At 34.0% G+C, this 17,067-nt stretch overlaps 1 protein-coding gene across 1 annotated transcript in view; it reads right to left on the bottom strand.

Annotated features, from left to right (window-relative positions):
• Window positions 1–256: 256 nt before the first annotated feature.
• The window catches only part of grik1a (glutamate receptor, ionotropic, kainate 1a), a 45,295-nt gene continuing 28,484 nt past the window's right edge, over window positions 257–17,067 (bottom strand). The window contains exons 8-11 of the mRNA XM_073829251.1: window positions 11,761–11,978; window positions 9,352–9,577; window positions 7,446–7,696; window positions 257–713 (exon numbers count right to left, since the gene is read on the bottom strand). Of these exons, the coding sequence (XP_073685352.1) occupies window positions 561–713; window positions 7,446–7,696; window positions 9,352–9,577; window positions 11,761–11,978 (848 nt within the window). The 3' untranslated portion in view covers window positions 257–560. The remainder of the gene's footprint in view (window positions 714–7,445; window positions 7,697–9,351; window positions 9,578–11,760; window positions 11,979–17,067) is intronic.

Below are 17,067 nucleotides of genomic sequence, written 5' to 3'. Positions count from 1 at the left end.
GTCTCAGTTTGAGGGAGAATATTTCGGTCAGTCCCTGGAGGCATGTGCTTTGTGCATCGCAGGCAGAACGTCTTGAATTGTTAGGGTCAAAATTGGACAAAAGTAATGGAAAAACAGCCATGCCTTACATTCCCTTTGGAACAACCACAGATTAAAAGCATCTTCTCTATTATTTTCCGTTGTTATATAATGTTGCAATTAATAGAACCTGCGTCACTGATAAAAGAATGTCTGGAACAAGATAAATGCCCAAGTGTGTGTAAAAAATGTACGCTTTTATTTATTTCATTAAGGACAGCACAAGAAAATGCTACCGTAAAATGCAATGTGCTTGTACTTTAATAAATATCTCAAAATAAATTATTCCTTTCATTTGCAGTTCAGATATTACCTGTGTACTTCACACAAGACCAACACAATCCACATAATACTGATATAAAAACCTGCAAATTTATGAATAAAAAGCACATAAACAATTGATTGAAAAAACAAACGCCCTCAAAGATTGATTTCACCGGCAGGTACGTCAAAAGCAGAGCTGCTCCTTGCTGGAGGTGGATCTAGGCCATTGTCTCTTTCCTCTGGATGCGTTTGGGGTTACATAAGACTCCAGACAGGCCGGCTCTTCCTCTGTGTCTGCCTCTCTTCCTCAACGCCTTGTGGCACCTGAGGGACATGCCCAGGTCTTCCATCACAGCACTGAAAGAGACACACTGTCAAAAAAGAACACGAGGCCTTGTGTGAGTCTCTACACACACACACACACACACACATGCACACAGAGACACACTTACAGTACATACACACACATACAAAGTAACAACATCCAGTTTGGTTATTCAAATGAATTTGATGCTTTTAGTGATATAAAAATAGTTTCTGCTTGGATTTTAGCTGCATTCTATCTGTTTTTGTTTCTATTTTTAGGCTTATTTGCCGCTTTTAGTTATAAGGCTACTGTAGAAAAGCTTCACTTTTTTTTTTTCCGGTCCGACCGATTAGTACAAGCCAAAACATGACAATAATTTACCATTTTCAGCAGCAATAATCATCTAAATATGTGAGTTTTGTTCGGTTCAGTGGCATAGTTTACGTTCAGTGCCGGCAATATGGCCGATTGATGCCGCGTCGTGAAAACCCTCTTTAGATTTGGTTCCTGTGTTGCCAGATTTCTTTGTTCAGAGTGATTCTACCCGTCCCGTTTTTGTCTGTCTTGAGATGTTCGAGGCATGAAGGCCACAGCTCTAGACACAGCTTTGTGCCGCTGGGGACGTAGGAGGAAGATAAAGCCTTTATGAGCGGTGGATTCGCTCTCGGCTGACTACAGTTATCCTGTGGGCTAATTTCAGCCACCGCAATCTTAGACTTTTTAATTGTTCTTTCTTTGTGAGTGCATCAATATTTAATCAAGTCATTATGAAGACTCTTCTCTTGATGTCTTTTCACTGCCAAATACAGCTAAAGTTAATTACATTCCAGGGAATGATATCAGGGTTTCATGACTGTATGCTCAATGTCAGGTGTTTATGGAAGAAAGAAGAAGTGAACAAATGGAGTTCACTGATTCTTCAGACGGGAAAACAACACTTGCCACAACTTTATATTAGTTTCTGTATGTGCCTTTTCATTAACATTATCTAAAATTGATTAAACTCGCTCTCCTGAAAAATATTTTAAATAATAGTTTTAATATAATTATTAAGAATGTAATTCATATAGTGTTTTCAAATTGATTAATCGCAAATAATTGCATCCGAAATTAAAAGTCTGTGTTTATATATTACATTACATATTAAAGTTTGTATTGATTTTAGATAAATAAATATTAATATAAATATATACAGTATTACATATGTTCCATACATACATGTACACACACATATATTATGTAAAAACAAACTTTCATTTTGGATGCGATTAATCACGATTAATCCATCTGACAGCATTAAATTCATACATTGATTTTATTATTATTTACTCTCAAGTATAAAGAATATTAAATACATTGATATCTTTATTAACAATAATGATAGTATAATTACATCAATGCACCTATATACATACACTACATAGTTATTTGTTTTTTATGTACTTATATTTTTAAGTATTATAATATTTTAAATATAATTTAAATAAAGAATATAATTAATGCATTGATATTTTTTAGGATTATTAAGGTTACAGTTGAGGTTAAAAGTTTACCCCCCCCCTTCAAATCTGCAAAATAAAAGGAATCATACAAAATGCATGTTATTGTTTATTTAGTACTGACCTGAATAAGACATTTCACATAAAATATGTTTACATATAGTCCACAAGAAAATAAATAATAGTTGAATTTATTAAAATGACCTTGATTCTTAATACTGTGTTGTTACCTGAATGATCCACAGCAGTTTTTTTTGTTTGTTTAGTGACAGTTGTTCATGAGTCCCTTGTTTGTCCTGAACAGTTAAACTGCCTGCTGTTGTTCAGAAAAAACCTTCAGGTTCCACAAATTTGGTTTTCCAGCATTTTTGTGTATTTGAACCCTTTCCAACTGTATGATTTTGCGGATCCATCTTTTCACACTAAGTATAATTGAAGGACTCATATGCAACTATTACAGAAGGTTCAAACTCTCACTGATGCTCCAGAAGGAAAAACGATGCATTAAGAGCCAGGGGGTGAAAACTTTTGAACAGAATGGAGATTTGTAAAAAAAAAAATATTTTGCCTAAATATATTTTTTTTCATTTAGTACTTCCCTTCAGAGGCACAGCTGTGGATAATTCAGGTAAGAGCACAGTATTAAGAATCAAGGGAATGTAAACTTTTGAACAAGGTCATTTTTTTTTATAAATTCAACTATTATTTTCTCTTGTGGACTATATGTAAATAAGTAGTAAATAAACAATAACATGCATTTTGTATGATCCCTCGGATTTTGGTAAAATAATTAACATTCTACAGATTCTGAAAGGGGGATGTAAACTTTTGACCTCCACTATATGATGTTTTATATGTATTTTATATTTAATAATTTATTGTTTTTGTGGCATTATTTACATACATACTGTATATTTATACAAATATATGCAATTTAAATTTATAATTATAATAATTATTATAAATAATAAATATAACCAATGTATTAAATATTTTATAATAATAAAAATAATAATACATTTATTACAATATTTAATTATTTAATTATAAAAGTATCAATGTGTATATTAAAAATAGTTTTTGAAATGGCAACTCAAATTTCACAACTTTTATTTTCAGGTTCTATTAGTAGCTGGCAAACTAGAAGAAATGCTGCATTTAGTACATCAAAAGTTTTTTTTTTTTCATGTTTGACAATTTAATTAACTCTGAAACTGAGTTTGAAAACATTCTATAATGGGGCTGTCAAATGATTAATCACATCCAAAATAAAAGTTTGGGTTTACATAATATGTATGTGTACAGTCGTGGCCAAAATTTTTTAGAATGACACAAATATTAGTTTTCACAAAGTTTGCTGCTCAACTGCTTTTAGATCTTTGTTTCAGTTGTTTCTGTGATGTACTGAAATATAATTACAAGCACTTCATACGTTTCAAAGGCTTTTATCGACAATTACATGACATTTATGCAAAGAGTCAGTATTTGCAGTGTTGGCCCTTCTTTTTCAGGACCTCTGCAATTGGACTGGCCATGCTCTCAATCAACTTCTGGGCCAAATCCTGACTGATAGCAACCCATTCTTTCATAATCACTTCTTGGAGTTTGTCAGAATTAGTGGGTTTTCGTTTGTCCACCCGCCTCTTGAGGATTGACCACAAGTTCTCAATGGGATTAAGATCTGGGGAGTTTCCAGGCCATGGACCCAAAATTTCAACGTTTTGGTCCCCGAGCCACTTAGTTATCACTTTTGCCTTATGGCACGGTGCTCCATCGTGCTGGAAAATGCATTGTTCTTCACCAAACTGTTGTTGGATTGTTGGAAGAAGTTGCTGTTGGAGGGTGTTTTGGTACCATTCTTTATTCATGGCTGTGTTTTTGGGCAAAATTGTGAGTGAGCCCACTCCCTTGGATGAGAAGCAACCCCACACATGAATGGTCTCAGGATGCTTTACTGTTGGCATGACACAGGACTGATGGTAGCGCTCACCTTTTCTTCTCCGGACAAGCCATTTTCCAGATGCCCCAAACAATCGGAAAGAGGCTTCATCGGAGAATATGACTTTGCCCCAGTCCTCAGCAGTCCATTCGCCATACTTTTTGCAGAAGATCAATCTGTCCCTGATGTTTTTTTTGGAGAGAAGCGGCTTCTTTGCTTCCCTTCTTGACACCAGGCCATCTTCCAAAAGTTTTGGCCTCACTGTGCGTGCAGATGCGCTCACACCTGCCTGCTGCCATTCCTGAGCAAGCTCGTCAACTGGTGGCACTCCGATCCCGCAGCTGAATCCTCTTTAGGAGACGATCCTGGCGCTTGCTGGACTTTCTTGGATGCCCTGAAGCCTTCTTAACAAGAATTGAATCTCTTTCCTTGAAGTTTTTGATGATCCTATAAATTGTTGATTTAGGTGCAATCTTAGTAGCCACAATATCCTTGCCTGTGAAGCCATTTTTATGAAACGCAATGATGGCTGCACGCGTTTCTTTGCAGGTCACCATGGTTAACAATGGAAGAACAATGATTTCAAGCATCACCCTCCTTTCAACATGTCAAGTCTGCCATTCTAACCCAATCAGCCTGACATAATGATCTCCAGCCTTGTGCTCGTCAACATTCTCACCTGAGTTAACAATGATCTCAGCAGGTCCTTTAATGACAGCAATGAAATGCAGTGGAAAGTTTTTTTCGGGATTAAGTTCATTTTCATGGCAAAGAAGGACTATGCAATTCATCTGATCACTCTTCATAACATTCTGGAGTATATGCAAATTGCTATTATAAAAACTTAAGCAGCAACTTTTCCAATTTCCAATATTTATGTAATTCTCAAAACTTTTGGCCACGTCTGTATATGTTATTTATAATATATATATAAATATAAATTTTGGATGTGATTCATTGCAATTAATCATTTGACAGAGCTATCCTATATTTGATTAAAGTGAATGCTAGATTTGTCAGTCATTATAATAAGTATTCATATTATTTTGTATCTGACAGTCTTGACCAATCTTGAGTAAATGGCAAGGAAAAGCATATCTTTCGTAAGGACACCAGAATGTTATAGATTCATCTAAAATCATAATTCCTTTTGACAAAAATGTCTCTGTTTTGTCTCTGTACTCAAGAATAAGTGGGCAGAACAGATCATTATCAAAACCTTCATTATAATTACCATTAGCCTCACTATGTGGGCCGATATTTTGAGGGAGAAATGAGAACATGAAAGGCAAAATTTAGGCCATCAAATCTAGAAGGTCCTCACTTAAAAGTTTGCCACGAATGGTCATAATTGAATAGCTTCTACCAGTAAATAAAAAGTTTCAGAGAGCACTCCATTTCTTATCTGTCTGCAGACAGGGTGTGCAACGAGAAATGAAAGTGTTCTTCATCTCCTTGAAAACCGCACTAAATTTCTGAGCCGCATGGGCGCTGGATTGAGGTCAAGGGTTTGGGCAGATGGTTTGGAAGTAACCAGTGGATGGGCGAATGAGGGAAAGGAGTTTATATTTCTTTAAATAACGCACAGCCCTTACAGATATGAGAGTGTGTGGCTAACACGAAGAACATATGTCATCCCTGAGGAGCCGCCCGCTCTCTAAATCTGTTGATAAGGACGTGCCAGAGGAGGAGATGGAATCGCTTCTTTGCAGCTGCCGGGATTGGACTCCGTAAAAGAAACAGAAGGCCTTGTGCATGCAGATCAATGATAAAAATAGAACAGAAAGACAAAAAGCAGGACAAGATCAGTAACATGCAAATGATCACAGTGATGATAAAATATAAGCAGCATTTACATGCGACAAAAATAAAAATGATGCTAAAATATGCATTCAGATAACATACATTAGCGTTGAACCAGTACCAAAACCAAAAGTTTACTATAAGCAATAAATAAATACCTTCGGGCTACTGAGAAAATTAAATTAGGACTGTTAATAATTTTACTTTTTTCTTGTATTTCAAATAGAATGTGTATATATAATAAATACATATTATACATATTGTATAAATTCAAGTCAATGCGATTTATCTTTTAAAATGGTTTATAGTATTATATAACTTATTATATATCCAAAATAAAATCATATATAATATCCAAAATAAAAGTTTGTGTTTACATAGTATATGTGTGTACTGTGTATATTTATTATGTATGTAACAATACAAAATGTTATATTTATAAAATATTTATTTTTATGTAAAATATAATTATATATAAATAATTACACACACATATATATATAAATAAATAAATACATATTTTTTTAAATATATACATGTATATGTGTGTATTTATACATACATAATAAATATACACTTTTAAAACTTTTTTCATATTTTACATATTTACATTTAAACATTTTATTAAAATATGTATTAAAAATATGAGTGAAATTACATTGACTTCATATATATAATACAATATATAAATACAAATAATGTCTATGTAAAATATATATATATATATATATATATATATATAAATATTATAATATATATATATACACATATAAATATATATGTATTATCTTATAAATGTATATTTTACATAGACATGTTTTTATATTTATATTTTTATATATTATATATAAAACTTAAATCAATGTAATTTCACCTGCACTTCATTATCTTAAATAATCTTTCCCATATCTTTACTTATGCTAAAAAATGACCATAAGTGTCTGATGGATTTGTAATTAAAGTCTGATGCATTCTTTTTAAAGAAATAATATTTCATACTTTGAATTAAAAAAAATAAATTCTGCTTTTCGAAGAGTGTAAATTACTTTACTTTTGTCATCCATTCCATTTGGATTTGATCTATAGATCAAACGAAACAATTAGAATGTCAAATTTGGTGAAAACATTACAGACATATTTAACGACTGTTGAGCATTAACACATTAAATTTTACATTTCACGTCACACTGCTTAAACTGTCAAACTGTGCTGACAGCAGCACTTTGTCATCCAGATTAGGTAATAAAATGAGCAATTCGCTGATATTGTACTACAGTAAAGTTTTGGCTCTGGTACTTATGCAACCCTATGTATGTCATGCAAAACAAGCAAGCTAACCGAAATAGTTTCAGAAATGTAGAAGTAGAACACCTGCGTGATAAACAACATGTGCTTTAAGTCAGCGACAGGTTCCTGTCCAGTGGGCTGCTGCAAAAACATCCCGCGAGTGTCTCATTTGTGTTTACATGGCTCATTTCAGCTGTGACTGCGGTGAGGTAATTAGCTCCTGTAAGATTCAGACCCCACGGGGCCGTTCCGCCAGCCTCCCACTCACCTCTTCAATATCGCTGTTTTTGCGTGATTTGTAGACAAATTCTCCAATGGCCACGAACACAGACAGCACGAGACCAGCGGCCAGCACGATGAAGATGCCTCCGATGTTCTCCACACCCAGGGCACTGGCCTCTTTGTTGTCCTCCTCAGGGCATCCATTACCTCGCCACCATTTTTCCTTCATCATGTGCAGCTTTCCTTCTTCCTGGAGCTGCAGGATGGCGATGGTCACCTTGTCCCGGTAGGGTGAGCCTGCAAATAACCATTAAAAACAAGAGTTAGAGTCCTACACAAGTGCAAAAGAATGCATTTTGCTCACCCTCATGTTGTTCCAGACCTTTGTTCATCTTTAAGGTATTTTTGATAAAATTCGAGATCTTTCTGACCCTGCAAAGACAGCAACACAACTACCATGTTCAAGACTCAAAATTGTTTGTATTTCGCTATGAAACTGACAAATTTTGAAAGCTGAGACTTGTTTTATGTGAAAAGTACCAAAAGCACAAAGCTTATTGCTATTGTTGCGTGGCTGGTGCAATACAAATAAGCCTAATGAATGCAATCAAGGATGTGAAATATTATTTCCAAGCATACGGTCTCTGAGTATAACACATGGTATGATTTCTGCTAATAATCCCTCATATATATTTAAAAAAAAAAATTCGGTGGCCTGGCGACCTCTCCTGGTGCTCCCAATCCTGGCCATTTGCATGCGCAGGCTATTCTCTCAAAATATTATGCATTTAATTGCTTTTCGTAATTTCGACTTTATTCTTGAAACATTTCGACTTTATTCTCAAAAATTCAACTTTATTCTCTAAACATTTTGACTTTATTCTCTAAACATTTCGACTTAATTCTCGAAATATTACAACTTTATTCTCAAAACATTTTGACTTTATTCACAAAATTTCGACTTTATTCTCTAAACATTTCGACTTTATTCCCAAAACATTTTGACTTTATTCTCAAAATTTCAACTTCATTCTCAAAACATTTTGATTTTATTCTCAAAAAATATTTATTCTCAACACGTAATATCATCTTTATTCTCAAAACATTGACTTTATTCTTAAAATAATGTCTTTATTCTCAAAATTTTGACTATTCCCAAAACATTTCTACTTTATTCTCGAAACATTTAGACTTTATTCTCAAAACATTTAGACTTTATTGTCAAAACTTTTACACTTTATTCTGAAAATTTCTACTTTATTCTCGAAACATTTTGACTTTATTCTTGAAATTTCTACTTTATTCTTGAAACTTTTCACTTTTTCTTGAAACTTTTTGACTTTTATTCTCAAATTTTCTACTTTATTCTCAAAACATTTTGATTTTATTCTCGAAACATTTTGACATTACTCTCGAAACATTTCGACTTCATTCTCGAAACATTTTGACTTTATTCTCAAAATTTAGACTTTATTCTTGACACATTTTGACTTTATTTTCATAATATCATCTTCATTCTTGAAACACATCAACTTTATCCTCTAAACATTTCAACATTTTTCTTGAAAGATTTAGACTTTATTCTTGACACATTTTGACTTGATTCTCGTAATTTTATCTTTATTCTCAAAACATTTCTACTTTATTCTCGAAACATTTTGATTTTATTTTCAAAACATTTAGACTTTATTCTCAAAACTTTTACACTTTATTCTCTAAACATTTTTACTTTATTATCGAAACATTTTGACTTTATCCTCAAAATTTCTCCTTTTTTGAAAGTTGAAAGTTGACTTTGGATGGAATGTAGCAAATAAGCAGGACAAAACTAAATCAAGCAAGGCTCAATAGGTAGTGTCTGTGTTTTTTTAGCCAAGTTTTTTGCCTAAACCTAGTAAGGTTTCGGTTAGAGAGCTCAACAGCTTGCCAGGCAATATGCAGGACACCTTTACCTATTGGTGTGCCGACTCCATAGCCCTTAGAGTCGATCAGGCCTCCAACCTGGGTGAGGTTGCAGTTTCTCTGGGTGATGTACTCTATGCTGGTGGACTCCATGAGAAGGGCATAGTCGGTGGTCAGGACTCTGGTAATCCCTTCCTTGTTGTTCTTCACCAGGGCTGTGTTCTTCCTGCTGCTCATAAATGCCCACATCTTCTCATACGTTGAGATTTTTGATTTCTAAAAGTAAATAAAGAGTTTCAAAGAGTTGGTTCCATCTTCAAAAAGCACAACATTAAAGACATGAGTCACAAGGATCGATATTTCTTTTCATTCTTTCACTTTCTTGTCTTTGGATCTTGTTCTTTCATCAGCTACTGGTATGGGCTTTTCAAGTCTGATAAGTTCTCCCTGATCTCTCATTAGGCTGTGTCAAAAGGGGACAAGTTGTAAAATTTTGTGTCTGAGTGTGTCAGAGGACAGCGGGGGAAATGGGACAGCTGTGCGCTAAATCTCTCATAGCTGATTCGATTAGTCTCGGTCCTTCACAGGCCTGTATTTTTCTAGATATACGCGAATGTAATCATAGCCTACAATCTCGGTGGATAAAGCTCACACCTCTGTACACACTTCTGTGCTTTATCTGTGTCACTTGTTTTTCTTTCTCTCTCTAAATGATGAACGGTGCATATGTGTGGCTCACGCTCATAAGATAGATCACTGGATTATTGGAATTACTGGAATTTGAGATGGCTGGATTGGTGGAGGTAAATAGAGTTCAGGAGGATTTCAGGCGGATTTGTGAACGTGTACACTTGAGGTATTAGCAACGACTCTGTGATGGCTTCCTAGAAAATGAAAAGAATCAGATCTTTATCAGCTTTGAATAAATGAATTTCATACTGTATGACTGAAGGAGTCATTTATCGGTTAAATGTACATGTACATGTTCATTTGCCCTATTTTACTTTTAGATTTCATCTGCTGTCATATAACACTTGTGTACAATTAATTTTTTAAAACACTAATCATTTAATAGTGATATTTTGCAAATCTCAAAATTAATATTCTGTTTACACTATCAGTCAAAAGTTTTTGAACAGTAAGATTTTTAATGTTTTTAAAGAATTCTCTTCTGCTCACCAAGCCTGAATTTATTTGATCCAAATAAAGCAAAAGCAGTTTTTTTACTATTTAAAATAACTGCTTTCTATTTGAATATATTTTAAAATACAATTTATTCCTGTGATCAAAAGCTTAGAGTCAAGAGTAATTTTTTTATTGGGAAAGAAATTATAGTAAATGAATACTTTTATTTAGCAAGGATGCTTTAAATTGATCAAAAGTGATGATAAAGTAATTTATAATGTTAAAAAATATTTCAATTTCAGATAAATGCTCTTCTTCTAAAATTTCTATTCATCAAAGAAACCTGAAAAAATTCTACTCAGCTGTTTTTAACATAATAATAATAATAATAAATGTGTGAGCATCAAATCAGAATGATTTCTGAAGGATCATGTGACTAGAGTAATGAGCCTAAAAATTCATCTTTAAAATCACAGGAATAAATTACATTATAAGATATATTCAAATATAAACAGTTATTTTAAATAGTAAAAATATTTCAAAATTTTACTGTTCTTACTGTACTTTGGATCAAATAAATGCAGGCTTGGTGAGCAGAAAAGACTTAAAAAACATTAAAAATCTTACTGTTCAAAAACTTTTGACTGGTAGTGTATATTTAACGGTTTCCACAGAAATATTAAGCAGTGTAACTGTTTTTTAAAAACTGATAATAAAAAGAAATGTTTCTTGAGCACCAAATCAGCATATTAGAATAATTTCTGAAGGATCATGTGACACAGAAGACTGGAGTAATGATGCTAAAAAATTTGCTTTTCCATCACAGGATTAAAATACATTTTACAAAATACAAATACATCAAATTATATTATCGGTTATTGTGAAAATGCAAACAATTATCAGCAAATTGCGTTTGGCATATTTCGAATTGTTTAGAGAAGCTGGCACTAGAACAGCGCAGATAGTGTGTGCAAAATAAACAATATTGAGCTGAATTTCCCTTCGCAATATGAGCGAACATTTATTGAATGTGATGTTTTTTAGTTAACACAGCTCGAAACTCATCTGTGTGTGACTCTGCATCCATTTTATTAGTTTGTATCTTATCACGAGACAGACGCGTAAGATTGATCCTCTATTTTACTTCCTAGCAGAAATCCAATAAACTTATTCTTAAAAGCTCCAGCTTCTTTTGTGCAGGTGGCCTCTTGTAAAATTGATAATTTGCTGAGTGTTTGGATTGTGGCTGACTGTTCCTTCTGTATTTCAATAGCTTTCATGTGAGCAGTGTGTTGGGGCGCATCGATCCTGCATGGAAGATCAGAACATGTTACCTTAAAGAAAGTCATTGTGGAGCCATCTCTCACTGCTCCATATTCAATTCTGGTCTGCTTGGCCAAATCGTCAGCTGAATCGATTGGGGAGTCCATTCTTTCCACTGTGAGGAAAGCAGCCAGGTTGGCAGTGTAGGAAGATATGATGATTAAAGTGAAGAACCACCAAATCCCTCCCACGATTCTGGTGGACAAAGCCTTGGGCATCAGCTCAGATCCTGAAATAACATACAAGCACTTAGGAAAACACAGACACTGGGCCCAAAAAATATTTGGACTCTTAAGCTATACAAAAAAAATGTCTGAATGTTATTGCAATGGATAACAAAATATAAAACCGAGTGACATTTACAGCTTTACAAGCAAATGACATTTAACAAAAAATGTTTGTTAGGTTTTCAATTAAGTAACAATAGATATAGTGTTTAAATGGGATGAACACATTTGACATCTGTAGTTACTCTGCTAGGAACTGATTCTTACATCCACATAAAACGGTTTTCTTTGTTCAGACAGATGGCGGATATTATGGTGTATTTGGTTTTTTTGTATGGAGGCCCATTTCCACCACTGAATAAAAAATAAAAAAGGTAACTGCGACTTTTTATTTCATAATTCAGACTTTTTTTCTTGCAACTGCTAGTTAATTTTGAGATATAAACTCGCAGTTGCAAGTTATAAAGTCAGAATTGCCTGACAGAAACTCGCAACTTTGAGAAATTAGGATTTAAAACTCACAATTCTGCCTTAAAGAATTACTCCACTTTTATAATAAAAATTTCCTGATAATTTACTCACATCCGTGTTATCCAAGATTTGTTGTCTTTCTTTCTTCAGTCGCAAAATGAAGGTTTTTGAGGAAAACATTCCAGGATTTCTTCCATAAAAATGGAGTTTCAATGCAGCTTCAAAGGACTCCAAAGATCCTAGCCGAGGAATAAAGGTCTAATCTAGCAGAACAATCAGTCATGTTCTTAAAAATATATTTATTTATACATACTTTTTAACCACAAATGCTCGTCTTGTCTAGCTCTGTGATGCGTATGTGTGCTCTGTGCACTCCGGTTCAAGACAGGGTAGGGTAGGTCAAAAAACTCCCATTTGTGACCCTGGATCACAAAACCAGTCATAAGGTTAAATTTTACAAAACTGAGATGTATACATTTGAAAGCTCAATAAATAAGCTTTCTGTTGATATATGGTTTGTTAGGATAGGACAATATTTGGCCGAGATACATTTATTTGAAAATCTGGAATCTGAGGGTGCAAAAAAATCAAAATACTGAGAAAATCACCTTTAAAGTTGTCCAAATTAGGTTCTTAACAATGCATATTACTAATCAAAAATTACATTTTGATATATTTACAGTAAGAATTTTACAAAAAATCTTCATAGACATGATCTTTACTTAATTTCCTAATGATTTTTGGCATAAAAGAAAAATCTAAAATTTTGACCCAAACAATGTATTTTTGGCTATTGCTACAAATATACCCCAGCGACTTAAGACTGGTTTTGTGGTCCAGGGTCACATTTCATTTTCTCCTACAACTTCAAAAATTTATAGTGCAATTTTATATCACGCAACTTTGAGAAAAAAAATTGCAAGTTTATATCTCGCAATTCTGATTTTTTTCAAGTTTGTACCTCACAATTCTGACATTATTTCTCCCAAATGTGAGTTTATGTCCTGCTATTCTGGGGGAAAAAATTGCAATTGCGAGTTATAAAGTCAAAATTGTGAGATATAAACTTGCAATTCGGACTTTATAACTCACAATTGCAAATTTATATCTCACAATTCTCAGAAAAAGTCAGAACTGGTATCATGCAATCATGAGTTGGTATCATGCAATTCTGAGGGACAAAAAAAGTCAGAATTTGAGTTTTTATCTTGCAATTCTGACTTTATTACTCGCAATTGCAAGTTTATATCGCACTATTCTGACTTGAGTTAATATCTTGCAATTCTGACTTTATTGCAAGTTTGTATCTCATAATACTGGCTTTATAACTCGCAATTGAAAGTTTATATCTCACAATTCTGAGATACAAACAATAAACAATAAAGTCAGAATAGCAGGATATAAACTCGCAATTGCGAGAAACTTTTTTTTCTCAGAATTGTGAGATACAAACTTGCAATTGCGAGTTATAAAGTCAGAATTGTGAGATATAAACTTCCAATTCTGATTTTTTTCTCAAAATTGTGTGAAATGAACTCACAATTGTGAATTATAAAGTCAGAATTGCTAGATAAAAACTTGAAATTCTGACTTTTTTCCTCAGAATTGCGTAGCAGATATTTACATCACTGAACAAAAATTAAAACGAGTTTATATCTCACAATTCTGAAAAAAAAACCCTGAATTGTGAGTTTGTATCATGCAGTTGTGAAAAAAAAAAGTCAGAACTGTGAGATAAAAACTCGCAATTACCTTTTTATATTTTTATTCAGTGGTAGAAATAGGCTTCCATAGTTTTTGTGATTTTAAAGAATGAAAAAACAAAACAAAACTTGAAATCTGAATCCCGAGGCTGGATTCAGAAAACCTTAACAATGAAAATCTTCTTAACTGGTATTTCTTGACATTTTCTTTCTTTAAGAAAAAGTTTTTATGTACTTATTTTTTTCCTAAGAATAAGACAAAACTTCATTGTAAATTCACTCTAGAAAGGGTGCAAATAAATACAACCGACTGCTACATCCTGAGAGAAGGTAAGATAATTAAAATGCTAATATACTAAAAGATAATAAGATACTATTTTAACTTGACAGTGTGCATTAAAAAAAGCAATGCTGATTGCTAAACTCAGGTCTTAAGAACTTTCCTAGTTTTTTTTCTCTCAATTGACTGTCATAAATCCAGCGCCTGATGTAAACAACATTTACAAGAACTTTAAAACTGTATTCAATATAGGTTTCAAACAGTGAGATTAGATTTCAGACATTTTTTTTTCCATTATTCTCATCCAGAATGCAAACAGAAAAAGAAACGCTTTAGGAAAATAGATGTTGCCTTTCTCTGAAGTTTTATCTGCAGATGTTTCTGTTACTTTAGAAAGTGGTTTACACACCATTTCATCAATTGTTTCACTATACTGTGGTTTACTTTTGTTTTTTACTCTTGAATACATTCTCTTGTTTTTTTTTTTTACACACACACACACACACACACACACACACACACACACATGTTGGGTTTACATGTTTTATGGGGACATTCCATAGGCATAATGGTTTTAATACTGTACAAACCGTACTTTCTATCGCCCTACACCTACCCTACACCTAAACCTAGCCCTCACAGGAGATTGTGCATACTTTTACTTCCTCAAAAAAACTCATTGTGCATGATTTATAAGCCTGTTTCCTCATGGGGACCTGAGAAATGTCCCCACAAGGTCAAAATCTACTGGTATTCCTATCCTTGTGGGGACATTTGGTCCCCATAACGTGATGAATACCAGGTACACACACACACACACACACACACACACACACACACACACACACACACATCCCCAAACAATCCCAGGACACCAGCAGCATGAAGCTTACTGTGACAGCCTAAATGGTTTATTTATTTATTTATTTTTATCAAGGGCTTATATTAATTTAACTCTCATCACACTCACAGCAGATTTTAACCTTCATCTTTGTGTGTTATTCTAACTGGGGCTTTTTACTATGGCTGGATGGCATTGATAGATCGCTAGAAAATGAAACTGTCACAGGAACTAACTATAACTATGCCTAGAAAAACAAAAAAATCACCATTCTGATTAACTAGGTGTGTTATTAAGATACATGGCAGGAGAATGTCCTATAAACTGATTAATACATGGCAATTTTTTTGTAGTTAAAAAGACAGACCTCTAAGTCTAAGTCTGATATATGATACCGAAGCTGCAGTGATTGTCTTTCATGCAACAATGCCTAGGTGAGGCGGTTGGAAGTTGAAACGACAGCACAAATTCACAGTGTGTGTGTGTGTGTGTACTGTATGTGCATTTGTACGCCTTGAGCGTCATGTGGAGCACAACTTTAAAATTCAGTTTGATTGCCAGCTAAATTATTGGCTTTGATCTATGTGATACATCTAACAACAGTGATTACCCACCAAAGCAGTCAGCAAAAAAAAAAAAAAAAAACTCAACGAAACAGCCATACATGCTGTTTTCATTGTTTTCATTGTTGTCAGTTATGAGAAAAATAATGGATAATGATTGTGTATTATGTTACATATTTCTATAAAAGACAAGAGGAGAAAAGATCTAATGTAAAAGTGTTTACTATCTTTGAAATCGCTCTGTTAGCATCAGCGTAACTAAACAGTCAAGACTAAAGAATAATCCAGTGAAAAGTTAATGGGAAAACAGTTTAATGTGTTTAAGATGCTCAGTTTTGATAGCTTTAAATGGGTTTTGAGCTAGTAGGCTAGTCTGGTTAGCTAAAATGGCTAACAACCAGTTTGACCTGGTTGGAAGATCCCTTTAAACTTGATAACCTACTGAAAAAAAAACTAGCTAAAACCAGCCTGGTCTTCCAGCCTAGTCAAACTGCTGTTCACTGGTTTTAGCTGGTTGGCCAGCTGGCCTCCTACCCTGACCAGCTAAAGAAGTGGTCAAAATCCCTCTAAAACCAGCCTCGAAACCAGCTATGACCAGCTCTATTAGCATTAGTGTAACTGAAAAGTCAAGACTAAAGAATAATCCTGCTAAAAAAAATAAGGAAAAACTGTTTAATCCATTTAAGATGGTCTGTTTTGATAGCCTTAGATGGGTTCTGGGCTAGTCGGCTAGTCTGGTTAGCTAAAATGGCTAACAACCAGTTTGACCTGTTATGTGTTTCCCAAAAGCAACTATAGTAGCAAGTTCCGTCGTTACCAATAGAGTTCAATGGAACTAACGACCATAGTTAGCAAATGATGCCTTTGGGAACCGCACCCCTGGTTGGAAGATCCCTTTAAACTTGCTAACCTACTGAAAAAAATAGCTAAAACCAGCCTGAGCTGGTAGCTGGTCTCCTAACCTGGTCAAACTAGTGTTCACCTGGATTTTACTGGTTAGACAGCTGGCCACCTACCCTGACCAGCTAAAGAAGTGGTCAAAATCCCTCTAAAACCAGCCTCGAAACCAGCTATGACCAGCTCTGTTAGCATTACTGTAACTGAAAAGTCAAGACTAAAGAATAATCCTGCTGAAAAGTAAGGAAAAACTGTTTGTGTGTTTGGGGCTTAGTTAGCTAGTCTGGTTAGCTAAAATGGCTAACAACCAGCTTGACCTGGTTGGAAGATCAGTTT

Source organism: Garra rufa, chromosome 23, assembly GCF_049309525.1.
Source record: "Garra rufa chromosome 23, GarRuf1.0, whole genome shotgun sequence".
Lineage (NCBI taxonomy): Eukaryota > Metazoa > Chordata > Actinopteri > Cypriniformes > Cyprinidae > Garra > Garra rufa.
This window is presented reverse-complemented; position numbering and strand designations above follow the sequence as displayed.